Source organism: Accipiter gentilis, chromosome 9 (assembly GCF_929443795.1).
Source record: "Accipiter gentilis chromosome 9, bAccGen1.1, whole genome shotgun sequence".
NCBI classification, from domain to species: domain Eukaryota; kingdom Metazoa; phylum Chordata; class Aves; order Accipitriformes; family Accipitridae; genus Astur; species Astur gentilis.
The window spans coordinates 3,756,760-3,773,561 of record NC_064888.1 but is presented as its reverse complement, the minus strand read 5'-3'; the positions used below and the strand labels follow the sequence as shown (position 1 = coordinate 3,773,561).

General features: G+C 49.0%; 1 protein-coding gene across 2 annotated transcripts in view; it reads right to left on the bottom strand.

Moving 5' to 3' along the window:
• The window catches only part of LOC126042703 (hexokinase-1), a 50,243-nt gene that overhangs the window by 26,370 nt on the left and 7,071 nt on the right, over positions 1–16,802 (bottom strand). Inside the window, exons 1-3 of one of the 2 annotated variants that reach the window (XM_049810249.1) lie at positions 12,805–12,948; positions 5,749–5,911; positions 803–951 (exon numbers count right to left, since the gene is read on the bottom strand). In XM_049810249.1, the coding sequence (XP_049666206.1) occupies positions 803–951; positions 5,749–5,911; positions 12,805–12,867 (375 nt within the window). In that variant the 5' untranslated portion in view covers positions 12,868–12,948. Of the gene's footprint in view, positions 1–802; positions 952–5,748; positions 5,912–12,804; positions 12,949–16,802 lie in introns of those variants that run through there. The other variant, XM_049810248.1, reaches the window with a different exon arrangement.

The following is a 16,802-nucleotide window of genomic DNA, read 5'->3' as shown; positions in this document are numbered from 1 at the left end:
CTATTCTTCTGAAACAAGCTCTAAGTTTCCTGCAGGTCTCATACCCCTAAATAGCACCTCATACTAGTAAAAAGCGTAAAAACCTTGCTGTTTCCAACAATGAAAATTACCTGTTTTGTCCTACACTGACACGGAGACAAATCTGTCAGTAAAACATTTCTTGTAATCCACTTCCTGATCATAAAAAGAAAATAAATTCTTCCAAAGAACCCAATTTGAAATCCAAATAAATGGATCCAAACATTTTCTACTGTTGGAACGTGGGAGACTAAAAAAAAACCTATCATTTATTCAGCAAAAATTAAGTTGAAGTTGTGCCAAAACATTCTATCAGCTTCCTGTAGTTTTTCTAATGTATTTGTACTTTTCATGAATGCTGAGTTGCTCAGACTGCCAGGACAGATATGTGGCTGTCATGGGTATTTCTGTCCCTCATCTAACATTACAATTGCAGGGTTGGTCATGCTCGCTGCTTACAAAGACTAAGTTGTTTTCCTGCTGTCCATTCCCACCTCTGGAAAGTAACTTTACTATAAAAGTAAAAATTCTTATTTCTAGGCCATTTTTTTCCCCCTAACTCAGCCAAAAGTCTCCCACACAATGGGAGCAGCATCCATGCATGCTCTACTACTCTAACTACCACTTATTTATTTTCAGTATCAACAAAGAGCTGTAGTCGAGTCTGTGCACGCCGTAGGTGCTACTGTTAAGATGCTAAAGTCATTCTTGTAGCATTTTTGTAAAATGGCAGTGTGAAAGCAGCTAATCTTTAGTGAGACATTCTAAAAAAAGAGGTGCTTACCCGTGTTCCGCTGCCATGCATGATATCTTCAGGCGTATTATAAATTTCACTTTCCATTTGTACTGTCTGCTTTTTTTCATGCGATACCTTCACCCGCAGAATTCGGAAATAAGAACCACCAAGATCCAGTGCAATGAAATCTCCTTTCTCTATGTGGAAAACAAGACACAAGTGATTAAAAATTGTATGCAACACTAATCTGGGAAATATCAAGTTCTGTTAAGTATAATGCATAAGCAAACGTCCAGTGCCTACACCAAGGAATTTCTAGCTGCAGGGTGTCCATGTGAAGCATCGATCGGATTCCCTACAATTTAACATGAAGTTGGTGCAATGGCAACACCAACCACCATTGATACACGGGCAACTGCAATGAGGGTTTATCCAAAAAGAATGGACTAACAGCGGACAGTCTGTATCCAGATCTCATGATGAAGCTGGCAGAGCAAAGATCTCCGAAGAATGCCAAAAAGGTGTTGAAAACAGTAAAATGAAAGGATACCAGACCACTGATGAACAGTCTTTTGCTGCATATAAACTTGTGTCATTTTGGCAAATAACAGTGAACGGTGGCTGAATTGCGCGCTACTCTAAAATTAACAAATTACATAGAGAGGTAGTTAAAGCAGGAACCACTTATGTCACCCTCAGAAGCTGAGATTCACTGCAAGCTACGGTCAGATAACAGAAGTCAGAGAAACGACAGTCTGAAACGTCACAGGGCGGCTGCAGGAGTTACTCAGAAGTTGTGAACCCTTGCACAGAGCTCCTAAATAACTCGCCAGGGAAAGAGTTAGGATACCTCCATCTCCCTCGGTGGTGGAGAGGGATTTGGATTTCAAAGACCTGAAGCCAAATTCACTCCCCAATCCCACCTCCACAGACTTCAGGGTTTAATTCAGGCAACAGAGACTGTGGTCTGGCTATCTGAGGAACGACACTTTCGGCACCCCCTGGAGAGCAAGGCAAATATATTTGACTGAACCGCTTGTGCTATCTCACCTTATCAAAGAGGAAGCAAACAAAGACAGTGATCGTTAAAGTCTGCGAAAAGATAACATTTAGGGAAGCAGCGTGCACAACTTATCACCGAGGCTCTTTGCAAGCATTCGTGTCCGCGCACGGCATCCCCGGGCTCACCGAGGCTGCTCGGAAGGCAGTGAAGCAGATACGCACGGTGCTTTCTCGACCTGGTTTCCCTCATTGATTTGTACCTTTCTGCGGTGTCAGAAGTGCCCCATGCCACAGGTGGGATGAGCTGGCCCTGCCAGTCCCATCCTACAAGCGCTCTTTGGCCTCTGTTCATTCTTCCTTCCAGCTATGACTTTGGGGAGGCCTTCTGATGTGTCACCTCAAACTTCGACTCAGCTCTCAGAGCCTTCTGACTCCACGCTGTCACCAAAATACCAAATATGCAACTTAGCCACGAGGATATCCAGACTCAGACTTGCCTCTGAGATTACCCTGCCCAATCTCAGATCAAAACTCTTGAAGTCTGGCTTAGTGAGCTGCTCCTCCTGATTGCCCCATGCTCTTCCAAGAAGCCCCCTCCTGCTCAGCAGAGCTGATGAGCTGGTTGAGGCATCCCTCGGGGCAGGACCTCTAGCAGGAACAGCCTAACAGAGGCAAAGACACTGCAAAAGCCCTTACGGTTTTCCAAGGTTGCAAGTGTCATACAGCAAACAAAACGCCGTCATGCGAGAAACCACAAAGGACAATAAACCCCGTACAGAAAAACGTAGCAGAACAACAGTGGGAGCCCACATCTCCTACCAGTCTTCCTAATTTTACTGCATTGCAATGCAACTTTTCCTTCTTGCCCTGCTTAAGACATGGGCAAACTCAGAGTTTGCCAAAATATGGACCTTGCAGCGCTTCCCTATCTGTTTCTGAACAGCGTGGCTTTAAACATCGCTTTGCTTCAGTACGAATGTCATTTAAAACGTAAACATTTCCAAACTGTGGATGCAGTTCCCTTTATCGAGTTCAGCGTAACAAACTCGGTAACTCATAACCCCCTTCACTGCAACAAGACTGGAAGCAAAACATTTACCACAAGTGTCTCATTGAGCCAAATACCCAAATAAGCTTTATCATATGAGTATCATTTGTCGAATGCAAGCCATTACCTGCAATAAATAATGGAAGAATCAACACTGGACCAGATGGCCCTTTTCCAAGCCTAAAAGCACCTTGGTACACACCTCAAACAAATACTGCACTTCAGAAGTATCTTCCCTGGCAGTAAATTAACAGATTAGCGTGTTTAATTTCCAGCAGCATCAGGCTCATCACAAGGTAAAATTTATTAAGAATTATCCTTTTCAGTTAAAAAGAAAAAAAGAACTCTGAACCAGACTGTAAAGCTTTCTGTATGCAAAGTAGCACTTTTCTTTCAGTGTACTTCAGGAATGTAGCGGCATTTAATCTATGCTTTGTAACACCAAGATGCAATCATACCTGCTGTAAATTAATTTAGGAAGATCCTTTGAAAGCATTTTGAATTAGCTGGAGATACCGTTCTGGGCACTCTGGGCAAAAAAAACCTTGTGGCCTTCATAAATTAAGCAACTCTGAATGAAGCAAAAAACCCTGCTAACACCAACGTGTCCAGAGCCTCCAAAATTATTACTCAAAAGATCCTCGTTAACAAAGTACACAAGCACAGATCTGAAAATAAACAACAGTATTTTTCTGAATAGTCAGCTCTCATAATAATAATCAGACTCAGAGGAAAGAGCTTACAAGGCAGTAATTAGAGACGAGCCAGAGAAAAGGGCAGGCTTTCAGCCTCTGGCTTTTACAGAGGGACAGCTGAAGGCAGGAATCGCCATCGGCTGCGAGCCGAACCCACACTTTGGGCACATCAACACGAGCGCATCCGTGAGGGCCCCCCCGAGCCTTTTGGAGGAAGAGGGAAAAGGGGGCTCTGCGCCTGCCCTGGCTGCATCCGTGTGATGGCTGAGCCGGACACGGCAGGCACACGCACGTGAGTCAGGGAAAGCCGTGCCATGACACCCACCCACAGCAAATATTGCTCATACCTGGGGTCAGAACGTGCCCTTGCTGGGAAATAATGGAACGGTTTTGCCTGCATTTCTAACAGCTCTCCGAAGAGACGCTCACAACCTGCAGTACGCAGATTAGTACCGTGTTATACAGAAATTGTCCGGGGCAAAGCGCTGCCTTGCTCTAATCCACGCTGCGAAGACGCTGCCCACAGCGTGCCTGTCCCGGAGAGGCCAGCAGGAGCCAAACGGGCACAGGATCAAGCACCCTGTACACAACATACATGGTTGCTTTTTTAAGTAGGTGTGTAATACATGATCTGAAATTAATGCCTTGACATACAGACACGCTTACGCTCAACCAGGGCTACCCACTGCTCTGGCTCACGCTCGGTCCCGGCAGCGTTCAGCAATCTCTCGCACCTCTCCTGTCCGGGTGCAGATCCCCTTTTCCCTGTGCCATACAGCATCTCAAAGTCTCCCCACTTTGTGCCGCGGAACAATTTGCAAAACCATTTGACCCACTGCAAGCAGCTCAGATTTGCTAAACTGCAGTGCCTGATGGCGCAGGGTAGCGGGAACGGGTCTGTACCCAACTGAACTCAAAACACGAATGAAGGAAAAAAACAGGGATTTCAGAGTTGGTAAAAATGCTGGGATTCCACACAAAAGCCCTTAAGTCACCTCACCTGCAAACCCTTAGAGCAACCCCTGCCCATGACCCAGCTGTGTGTTGCAGCTTCTGACTTTCTCAACAAGCTCAGACATTTCAACAGGACATTTCAACATAACAGCCAGCAGTGCTAAATTGAGGGAAACACGGGATTCAAGTTTGTTCTCCCTTTGGGTTTTTTTAGACAGAGAATCACATGGCAACTGAAAAGCTTAAGGTGGCAGAAAGTAACAGCAAAGCAGAACTATCAAAGACCTCCACCTGCCAGACAGCACCAAGAAACACAAAGCACCAGGCTTCATGTCCTTTCATCCAATAAATTCTTGGTTTTAACTCAAAAAAAGCCTCAAAACAGGTAACCGTGTTAGGCAGTTCTTACAACTGTGCAATTTCTGCACAGAGGGACATAATTTGTGGTAGGCACCAAACTACAGTTAATCAACTCATGCTACATGAGAAGGAAATCCAGTGTTACCACTGAATAATAAACACCATTATATACTGTTTATAAATATATTCTTATACTCTATATATAGTATTTATTTTTTTATAAACACTAAAATAAGTAATAGGGGCAACCTTGGTCTCAAACACCAACACAACATCTTTTTGGTTTCTGATAGCTCTTTGTGCCGCTTTTATCAGGTACAGTGAGCATGAAAAAAACAAGAGTCCTACATCTGGATGGAAAAAGCTCCGTACACCACTGCAGCAGCTTTGGAGCCACACATTGCAGCTCCCTTGAGTTCTGCGAGTTTGCCCTAAGACAGTCTGCAAGAAGCAGCTACAAAAAGCAAAACGAATGCCAGGAAACTCAAATTCGGCATATAGGGGTTCACACTTCCCCTGGGGAAAACATAAGGAGGCGAAGAGATGCTGAGTCGAACAGCAGATGACTAAAAGCCACTGTATTTGTTAAGACTCTAGATCACGTGAGTGTGAGTTGCATAAATCAAAAATCTTTGTATGTGAAGTATTGATTGTTGGCAGACAAATCTCAGCGTAAACGTATTGACTATTAGCGGACTGACTGCTACGAAGGGCTCCTCCATTGGCATCAAAAGGGGTTTGACACAGGAATCACAAAATCCTCCAGCATCTGTGGGAACAGACCTGCACACCAAAGGGAGGCTGTCTCAAAATGTTGTCTGGGCTTGCCAGAAAGCAAATTGCTCTTGTTCTTGGTAGTGCATTGGTGTATTTCTAACAGGTTTCCCACAAAGCACACCGTGTTTAATACGGAAAACAAATACTCCGCTCCTTACCTGAACCATCAGGAATGGACCTCACAAATGTAGGAAGCATCTTCACTGCAGCCGTTGGGTTAAAATCTCTGGAGAGACCGTTCTTCATCTCTCTCCTGAAGCGAGCCATAATGTCTATCAGCGTTTCGTCAGAGAGCCGCATGGCGTAAAGGTATTTATCAATCTGGGGAAAAAGACAAACACCACCACGGAGTGAAAGACTGCCCTGAGGTGCCCAAGTGGGGCTACACCTCCCTTTAATTGCAAGAAGAGCGTACAGCTCCAGCTTGGGCCCAGGGCTCTGGCCAAGCTGACAACACAGCCGCACGCTTCGTGCCTTGTCTTTTGACTCACAATCAAGGAAAACGTGCAAGTGGTAGGACCTACATGAGCTGAAGCCCACCCCATCCTACTGCCTCCCCAAGGCGAGACCCGGTCCCGTATCACTCTGCCTCCTCTTTTCCCCACAAAACCGTTTGCCCACAGCTTCCCCCCGCTATCTCCAGCCCTCGCCCCGCTTCTCAGCTCTCCTGACTGTCCATGAGCTGAACAGCTGAAGCTAAAAATCCCGCTTTTGGCACCTTGTCCCAGCTGGGGTGATGTGGGTGTTGCTGCAGTCCACAGAGGTGCCTTGTATTTAAAGCCTTTCATGGTGAAGGACTTGCCACAGCGGTTTCGGGGCTACGTCCTAGGCTAAGAAACTGTTTCTGTGTAGCAGACCATTTTCCCTATCCAACTCCAAAGCTATCACAGCCAGAGGGTCAGGAGAGGCAGAACTTGGCTGCGGGCAGGTAGCGCCCTCCTCCTCAAGACAAAACATCAAATTAAAAGTCGTTGACTTCTCCCTTGTGGCTTCCCAAGACAGGAACTTTCTTTACCTCCCTGCAAAAAAGGAGGCAGTTCCAGTTTTCCGATAATATTGCTTTCCATAATATTACATCCATCTTCAGCATCAGGAACAGTGAGAGATGCTTTGACACCTCAAAAATACAACTTGGCCTTGGGGGTTTCTTGCTAAATGTACGCGTCCCACCCCTTTTACCTCAGCTGCCAGTCTATTCTTGCCTTATTATCTGCCTTGGAAATTTGGTTCTGAAAACAGCTCAGACCAAAGCCACGCCTTCGGGATCACTTTTGCTTGCAGCTTAGCAGGATCAGGAAAATAAAACCCTGCCCATGTTTTCTGTCCTTAGCAAAACTGGAAAAGCCACCTCATTTTAAACCCCAGGCCATCTCCGTGCCAAGGCTGTCTGCGTCTCCTTCGCTGCTCTGGAAGCCTTGAGAGCAACTCATCTCACGTCTCAGCTGACATTACGTCTCGCAGGACCAATGCCACAATAAAACACCCCACGTGAAACGTATGTGTGTGAGTGTTCCATGTACCGGGGACTTTGAGACAGAAAGCGATGAATAATGCCATTCGAAAAGGAAATGCAGACAATCAAAACGTAATTAAACCCTTAACTGACCATAAAACCAGTGCCAATCTAATTGCTCCTGCAGAAAGTACTTCTGTCGCACGTAGTCGAGGTCTGCACCAAAAACAGCGTATCTCCCCGAGCCAGATGCCCTCCCACCGTGACCAAGCATTTACACAGACCAGGGAGGAAGGCATGGACAGTGCTGCTGGGCACAGCTATCGGGCCTGATCCTGAACCACAGGTCTGGGGACCGAGCAAGCTGGAAGCACGGGGCGGGAGGGCACAGCCGGAGGCTGCGCAGGCTGCGAGGTGTTCAGTGCCACTGCTTGCAGAGGAAGAGCGAAACAGTCATCAAATCGATGTTAAGGGGAAGTTACAGTGCAACAATACGAGACGACACCACGCATTTGCTCCACAAACCGGTGATGGCGCAGGCGCATAGCTAAACAGAAGAAGGATAGCTAAGCCCAGGTTCTCTGCAACAGAAGCCAAATGCAAGACCCTAGGGCAGCATCCCCGCATTCCAGCTGTGTCCCGTGCGGCTCTGATGGGCTGACGGCCCCCTCACAGCAACAAGCACAGCTGGCCACTGGTGTCATTTCACTCCAAGAACAAAAACCTGGATGAGATGCACCTTCTCTACAGCCCCGAATGCTGTGGGGATGGATGCAGAGGCTGGTGTCGGGCTGAGCAGGAAGGTCTCTCCTCCATGGCAAACCCATGGATTTTTTAGCAGAGTGTCAAGCCACGATGCCAGATCATGAGGTTATTCCCTTTTAAAGGTGGGGGGGTGAACCTCTTATTAAGGCTGAGCTTTCAGGAGCCCACGCTGCCGCTCGAAGGCCTGATTCCCCAAATCTCCCAGCGAAAGCTACACTAACGCATCATTCGCACAGACTTCATTCACACAGACTTCACTTTGCAACTAAAATACCCCTCTACAAAGCCCCACTGCTGCATCCTCCTCTCAAAAACAGGGCTGAAGGTTTCTCCCCCACCAAAAGCCCTGTTGCGAACGCAGGTTTTGGCGTTCGCTCGCTCGGGACCAGCCAAGCCCGTTCTCCCCACCTCTGCCCCTATGCTGCCCTCAGCAGCGAGGGAAAAATGGGAGGGAGGGCTTTTTTTTCCTCCTGTGAAAAACCAATGAGCGCCGTCAGCGCCCTTACATAATTGAGCCGGACCCTCCTGCGCACAGGGAGCATCGCCTCGCGTTGCAGCGCGGTGCGTGGCATCGAGGCCATCTTCACCGCTGAGACTCACGGGGCGGGGAGGCGGGGGAGATGGGGACTAAACCTCGGTTTGAAACAAAACCACTCCTGTGTGTTACAGTTTCCAAAACTGGGGAGAAAAAAGAAAAAAAGAAAAAAAAAAAAAAAAAAAAAAAGCAGGTTGGGTTTTGGTTTTTTTTTTTTCCTTCCCAGGCAGGAAAAGGGTTAGTTATTCTGGCAGTGTAGCTGCAAGGGAAAAAGTGCTGCTCTCCTGAGCTGGCAGCACAGGCAGCCCTCCGAGGGAAAACCTTCAGCAAATAGCCATAAATAACCAGTGGGGGGGAAACTGGAGGCTGGATTACGGGATGGAGGTTTAATAACTCCCTGCTCTGCCTGCAATAAAAGCCGATCAGAAAGCAAATCTCAGCCTTATCCGAAGGGAAGCAGTGGAGGGGCTGGCAGGGACAGATGGGAGCTGCCGGCAGCACCCAGCTGGACCAGTAGCCCCAGTGAGGCTCCCATGGCTGCGGCCTCACGGGAGACAGGTGCCAGCCCTTCCAGGGGATGGTGGAGAGCAGAAGCAATTTCAGGCAGGCAGTTGTGTGGGCAAGGAGCAGAAAATGCTCCTTTATTTAGCTGCCATCTCAGAGCCACCCCCTCCAGGAAGGGCATCTTCCCAGAGTGCCACTATGGGAGCCCTCCAAGAGCAAAATCACTTTTTTTTTTTTTCTTTTTTTAAAAACAAACAAACAAAAAAAAAAACAAAAAAACAACCAGCCAGACAGAATCTGTGAGCAATTTTTTAAAAATAGGAATTCATAATCTGAACCACGTGCACGGAATTTTTCTCGGTCACATAGGAAAGACAGTCTTTGTACTTGGGGAAAAGAAGTTTCTGAAAATCCAGCCATCGCAGCAGCCTCCACAGGAAGTTGTGAATAATTGTAAGTGCATAATGAAACAGGCAGCACTAAGGGCCATTCCTTAAATGCATGCCTCATTCCCCGGACACTGACAACAATCAGTGGTATCCAAGAACAGAGCACTCCCACAACAATTTCAGAAATCATTAGCACCTATTTTACTGACATGGCCTTTGCACAAGAAACCTTCACCATGTAAACATTTTTCTGCAGAGCTAACCATACTCCATACTCCTTTCAGCATCAGGAAGATTCATCAGGAGCCAAGGCATGTTAAAACAAGTAGTTTAGCCATCCTGAAACTGTTTGCGTTTACTTACGATTTATCAGATTGATTCCTAAAAAGCCTTTATACTGGCAGGTCACCGCTACAGGGCTTTTTCTGATGCCAGTTGCTACGTTTTACACCCCATTCCATCACGTTCTTTTCAAGTTTAAATGACATTTAAACGTGACTCTTGGATTGCAAGATTTTTTTTTTCCTTCTCTCCTCAGGTAAGACGACAAAAAGGTATTGTTCCCCTGACAGACAGAAACCAGGCAACACCTAGAGGCTCCCTTTGCTGGGGCCGGCTACTACAGGTACCAACCTGTTGGAAACAAAAGATACTCAAAGGCAGTTTTAGAAAAGCTCTCCTGCACACAGACCAGTCACACAGACGCCAGGGATGCTCCGTGATGCCCGTATCCCTGAGGATGGGAGTCAGCCTTTTAGAGAAATCGGGGCTTCGGTTCGGGCTGTGCAAAGTCCTCTGTCACAATGAGGATGCTGAACTCCTGCTGCTGCCCCGGAGGATCACAAACATTCAGGGAACAGACGTTTTCAAAAACATCTGGATAATTGATCCTGCTTGGAGTAAAACCACATGCATATTTATACGGCACAGGGCATCGCGCATTCCCGGCTTGCTTCTGCACGGTAGGGTCACGTACACACGGTTTCATCCAAAAATGCCCCCTTGCAGGGGCTGCAGGGCCACAGGGCTGCCAGCACGCAATGAACAACCCACACCTTTGACACTACACATCCACCCCGCCTATTCCTCCTGCCTGCCACAACTCATCTGGAAAAACGTTTCAGAAACTGCAGATTTGAAAAAAAAAAATGACTCTCAAACTTAAGGGGGGTGTATAAAATCCAGCAAAACCAGTACAGAAGCACTAGTTCTTAGACCCAGGGTATCCCGAGGGCCTGAACCCACCGGCCCCATCCGTGCTCCTCGGCAGGGTTCCCATGCCATGCAGGGACAGGAACCCAAAAAAAAAAAGAAGCAAAGGGGGTCACAAGGGAAGAAGGATGTTCAGCCTGAGTGCAGTGGAGAGCTGGTAACAAATCCACTCCCAAATTAACCTCTTCGGTACTTTTAACCCTTTACACACCCCTCCAAGTGACCCCCAGCAGCATCCTCAAGGTGACCCGCCACCTGTGCTGTTAAATGCCCGTCGCCGCCACGGACCAGCGAGGCAGAGGAACGGCCACCGTGGCCAGGAGCCCTGTGGGGCAGAGTGGTGATGAGCGGGGGCAACGCCTCGGTCGACAGAACCCTGGATGGAAGCACGTACCAGCAGAAAGTGCTGCTTTTCCGGAAGCAGAGAGGAGAGGGAGGGACCTGACATGAAGCCATGCAGGCACGTATTCCCGTAAATGGCACGCCGAGATGGAGCACAAACCTCGCGAGCAGCAGGGTGAGATGGAGAAAAAAAAACCCCTTTGCCCCACGGGGAAGCAGGGAGCGGAGCCCACTGGCTCCTGGCAGCTGTGGGGCAGCAGAGCAATGGGGCAGAGCCTCTGACCGCCGTAGAAACCCTCCCTACAGGACAGCTGAAAGTGAGGGGGCTCGATATCCGTTCCAAAAGGATATAAACAGGAAAAGATGTCTTACGTCCTCCAAAACCAGTAGCCTGCCTTTTTTTTTTTTTTTAATTGGATTTTATTTTTTTTATTTTCCTTTTCAGGCAAAACCAGATTGATCCATAAGAATGCCTTACAGCTCCCTGGCCAAACGATTTCCCGTGCCGTCAAGACAATAGCAGCCTCATGGTGCCAAACCAGCCTGCAATAAATAACCCCCGGGAACACCACAGAGTTTCCCCCCGTGTCTGCGTGCTCCCACCGTTGCCTTCCCCACACGGCCTTTCTGCTGCTCCTCGGCCAGCGTGCACCCTTGTGCTTATCTTGGGTTTCTAAATATAACAGGCACGGCGAGACAGAGGCGGCCTTATCCAGGCACACACGCCTGACGCCAGCAGCAGCAGCACTTAGAAATCCTCCGGGAAAAAGCAAATCAGGGGCCTGGGGAAAAGGGAGAGCCATATACGTGGGCCAGAGGGTGCAGAAAGCTGCAGGCTGCGTGCAGCCTTCAGCTCCTCACGAGAACCTCTGGGTGGAAAAACAAAAAGACCTAAACCACGGAAGAAGATGTGGAAAATATGAGGTGCCGTCTCGGGTTTTATCCAACACAGTAGTGGGCATGGGTGAGCGTGTCTTTGAGTGGGGCAGGGTGGGTTTTCCCACACACAGGAGCCGAGAATCTCCCCAGGCCCAGCTGGAAGCCCGAAGGGGGACCACTCCAAATCAGCCCTGCTGACGCCGTCGCTGAGGCTTCCACAAAATATTGCAAGGATGCCTTCGGCAAGGCGCTCAGCCACGCGCCGAGGTGGGTCACGCAGGACCGCCGGAGGAGGTGGCAGAGGGGAAGCCTCTGCTTCCTGACGTCAGCCCGGCTCCGCGACAGGGCTTGGTGATATTTGCAATTATTTCCCCAATTTGTGTTCCCACATCCCTAGCCCCAGGCTCTCCGCTCCCTACAGCTCTGCAATATGCCCAGCCGGGACCTAACTGCCATGTTTTTATTATTTATCCAGTGCTCTGCACCCATTTCCTTGTGACAGTGCTAAATCACAGGGCTATACCAACCATACAGCAGCGGCTGCCTAACGCTAAAGGAAAAGAAAAGCAGCCCACAGAAATACTTTTTAAGCACGACCGACTACCGCTTCCTGTAAATTCAGAACCTTGCAGTGACACATAATTCAAAAACTACCTGCTCTTCGCCTTCGTCACCCCCACGCTGGAGTGACAGATGCCCACAGGCACCCTGGGGAAGAAGAAGTCCCCTCTCTCTAGGGATGCCGGTGCCTACCAAAAGCCTGAAAAAGGCCATCATCATCATCATCATCACCACCACCACCCTCGCTGCCAAAGCCCCCCAACTCCAGCCTCCCTTCGCCCAGCTCCGTTTCTCCGGCCCGTGCATCACCCACGCCCCGAAACCCCGCTCCGCTCTCCACCGGGGATGTTTTTTGGGTTGGTTTTTTTTTTTTTTTGGGGGGGGGCCATCCGGCTAGGCTTAAAACCAGATTTATTCCCCATTCTCCCACAGCAGGGTCGCTACGGGGACAAAGCAACAAAACCACCGGGGGGGGGGGGGGGGGGGGGGGGATAAAAAAATAAAAATTAAAAAAAATTTAAGAACCGATCTGGCCGAGGGGGTGGACGAGGGGGGGCAGGGGATTTCAATTTACCTTTTTGACCTGATCCTCCTTCAGCTCCGTGAAGTAGTAGGCCAGGAGCTGGGCGGCGATCATCCTGCCGGCTGCAGCGGGCGGCTCCGCGCACGCAGCGATGCGGCGCTCGGGGATGGCCGCGCTGCACCTCCCCTTCCTCCCCTCCCTCCTCCTCCTCCTCCTCCTCCTCCTCCTCCTCCTCCTCTTCTGGGCCGGCCCCGGCCCCGCCCGCAGCCCCGCTCCCACACACGGAGTCGGGGGACGGGGGATGTGCGAAGCCCTTTCGGTGTTATTTTTGGCAGGCAGAGCGAGGAGGAAGAGGAGGAGGAGGAGGAGGAGGAGGAAGAAGGAGGCGATGTCCCCGCCGTACCCCAAAAGGGTCTTTTTACAGCAGCTTTTGGAGATGGGCCGCTGAAGGCTTCCCACCGCTCCTTCAACTCCGCTGTGGTACGGGAAGAGCAAAGTGGAAAAGAAACCTAAACCAAGGGTGTTCTCGGAAGACCGTCTGCTCTGAAAAGTCTTTAAGAAAATAGCAAAGCTGCGGGAAAACTCCGCTAACACCGAGCATCCCCTGCGCCGGGACCCAGCCTGGACCTGCTGGGCTGTTGGGAGACTTGCAGTTGGGCCCTGAGAAGCAGATCGTCGCTTTGACAGTTCTGCTTTTGGAGACCCCACAAGTCATATCCCAGCAGTAAAATCCCCACATCAAATACGCTGACGGACGGGACCTCTCCTCCCCGTGCGCGCCGGCCGTATTTTTGCCACGTTGGAGTGCGTTCCCCAGCACCGCGAGGAGGCATCCACCACCGTGAAGCCTCTGAGGGCCCCGCACGCACGTAAGCGAAGCGATGCGATGCCCCTCCGAAAACTGAAGGGCCGAACGCAGGTGCCAGGGTGACACGTGTCAGCAGCTCGCAGGGTTTTTGCCTGCGCCCTGTCTGTCCCCAGGGGCAGGGACACACACCCATGCAAAGAGCGGTGCTGCTGGAGGCATGATTTGCATGGAGATTGTCTACCAAAGTCCAAGCGATTAAAAACCTGTTTCTTGAGTTCCTGGCTTCCTTGTCAGTGCTACTTTAATGAAATGGTTGCACTGGCCAAAATCAAGAGCTGCTTTGGCAGACACATCCTCCTTTAGACTGCCCTAGTCGCTGCCGGCAGGGCGGGCAGGATTTCCTTCTCCACCTCACCTCGTTAGCTTTAAGCTCATTCTCAGTGAGATTTTCATCAAGCATTTCACGGATCTGCATGTGTTACTCCTGCTCGTTTGTCTGGCAAGCTAACAAGCAAACACGCCTGCGCTCCCCGGCGTAGGCAGGCTGCCCCGCTGCAGGCGCAGCAGCATCGCCCTGCGACCAGGCGCAGTTGGAGTTTGCGGGTGGCACAGAAACACGGGGCTGAGCAGCAGCAGCCTGTCCGGCAACGTCACCCAATCCTTTACACAGGCTGACCGAGCTCTCGCTCAGATGCAATTCACTGTTCAGCCACGCTCCTCCTCTTCTGCCGGTCAGAAACTATCTTTAACTCCCAGCGCAGGCTCACTCCTGGTTTTGACCCATCTGTTGTCTGCTAAACCTTGTCTTTCAGCTGAAATTGCTCTCCTCACTCTCTGGTATTTCCTTTCTATAAATACAGGGGAAAGTAACCATATACGTCCTCAGCTTTTGCTTCGCTAGGTAAGACAGACCTAGCTCTTCGTTGGTCTCCTTTCCCCGAAAAGCCCGAGCTGGTTTAGCAGCTGTTTTCCACACTCGCTCCAGCCTGAATTCAGCTCTATCGAACCCAGCAGCTAAAGTTGGGTAAGTTTTGCCGGAGAAGGCCAAAAGCCCTGCGCCGACATACACGGTTCTCATACTGGAGATACGTCTGTCACCAAAACCCTTCCCATTAAACAAGCACAAACCCTGAGGCTCCTGAGTTTAACTGAGACACCAAGATCCCCCCGTGCCATCAGCCACTGCTCCCAGGGGACGGCACACCTTTCATCCCACGCCAAAAAACCATCCCCGTCCCTGCTTCCCCAGCGTGGCCAATGGAGTCCTGGCTGCCAGAGACGTCCTCACCAAAAAGCTGCCCTGCAGCAGCCCAGATCAAAACGTAGAAGCAAAAAGTCGCTTTCTGCACGTGTGCATTTACATTTGCCTTTTGTTGCTGTACGAACACGCTGGCACTGCTCAATTCCCACAGGCTCTGTGTTAGTGGACCTGCCTCTACACGAGGTTTACAAGCCCTACTCTCTATCCCCTCCAGCTCAAACACCTCAGCACCACCTAAATACACGACACTCCCCTCAGTTACCTTGCTGCAGGAATGCTTACTCAGGTGAAACACTTGGACACAAGTTCAAGTTGTTTTCAACTCATCTTTGACCAAATGAAACCAATTCAAACCATCGGCTTCAGCTCTCAAGGAATTTGAATCAGCCAGCTAAGACTCTGGGAAGTCCAAAATATTCAAAGTGGTTATGAATAGGAATCGTCTTCTTTTTAACATGACACCTGTCTTAAGAACATGCCAGAGGAGGACAAGTTTATTTTCTTCATCTGCTAAAATTGTGCTTTAGAAGTGAATTGAAAACGTCACAAATCATTAGGGTGGCTTTTGTCTCTAGTGACCATTTGTATTACAGCACATTTCAAAACTCACCAGGAACAACTGCCTCGAGTTTCCTTTAAGCTACAAAAAGCAATAAATAAGTTCAAAACATCACTGCTCTGAAGCCCTCTTGGTTCTGTGCAATGAAAATAAAACTCACATACATTACGAACCCCCCAAAAAATTAAAAAGAGTAAAGTATACACTTAAGCAGGATGCGGTTCATGTGACAAAGTCAAAAAAAATTAAGGGATGGTTAAACAAGTATTGCAAATAATTTGGTTTGTCTTCAGCTGCTGAGCATGGCATTCAGGAAAAAAAAAAAAAGAACTCTACAACCTAAAAGCCATTAGAGAAGAAGCAACAGTCCATCCAAGGCAAAACAGCTGCAGCGTTTAAACGTTTAGTATCTTTAAACTGCTCCTTCCAAGGATAAGTAAGAGTGCATGACCAGCTTTGATGCCGTAGCCAGTGTTGGGATGAATGAGCTTTCCTCCTACCAGAGAGCTGGAAGGGCAGCTAAATATCCCCATGGACACCCAAACCATTTGCAAGCCCTCCTTGCATTGCCAGGCCAGCAGCAGGCAAACGGCTGTTATTTTGGGGGGGCCTGGGGAGACCCGTGCACAGGCTGCCATGCACTCCCGACTGGCTCTGCATCTCCGCAGAAGGAGAAAGCCGCATCTGCGAGTGTCTCCTACCTCCTTACCATCCAGCCCTGCATTTTCCCTCCTGCTTTACTGGAAAAGATCAATTCAGCAGCCAATTAATTACCAGTACCTAATGTGCACTGCCAGGCAGCCAGCAGGCTAATTTGAAAGCCACCAACCTTTAAGACAAATTACTGGAGGCTGAACGTGACACCCGATGACTTGCAGCTATTTTGATTGTGCTCTAATCTTATTGTCCAGGTTTAACTGTACTGAAGTGTTACCACTGACTGAAGTAATTCAGTGCATCGGTTCTCCTGGGTGCGGGGGTTTTTTCTGCTTTGCCTATTTCTTCATTAAACGTTTACTGCTCTGTACAAGTCTGTGTTCAGATTTGGCGCCCATACAATGGGGGGATTTTGTTTTTAATCATGTCCATCACAGTTTTGACGTACTCAGTTGCTAGATGCTTTCTGCTTTTGTAAGGAAACAATGAAGTTTCAGTTGTGTTTGTTGTTCTAAGTGTCTGAAAAATGATCAGTCCACTTTCATCGACACTGCATTTTCCTTTCACAATACTTAAAGCAAAGTGACAGAAAGCACCATCTCTAAGAAACAGTAAGTTTCCAATTCATGACAGCACCTCTGACTAACAAGGGAATTTTTAAGTGGCCTTTGAAGCTCCCATTCCAGGGTAGGAAACTGTGTCTTTGCACAGAACAAATTACTGTGCGTTTCTGCTGAACTTGGTGCAGAAGCTACTATGAAAAT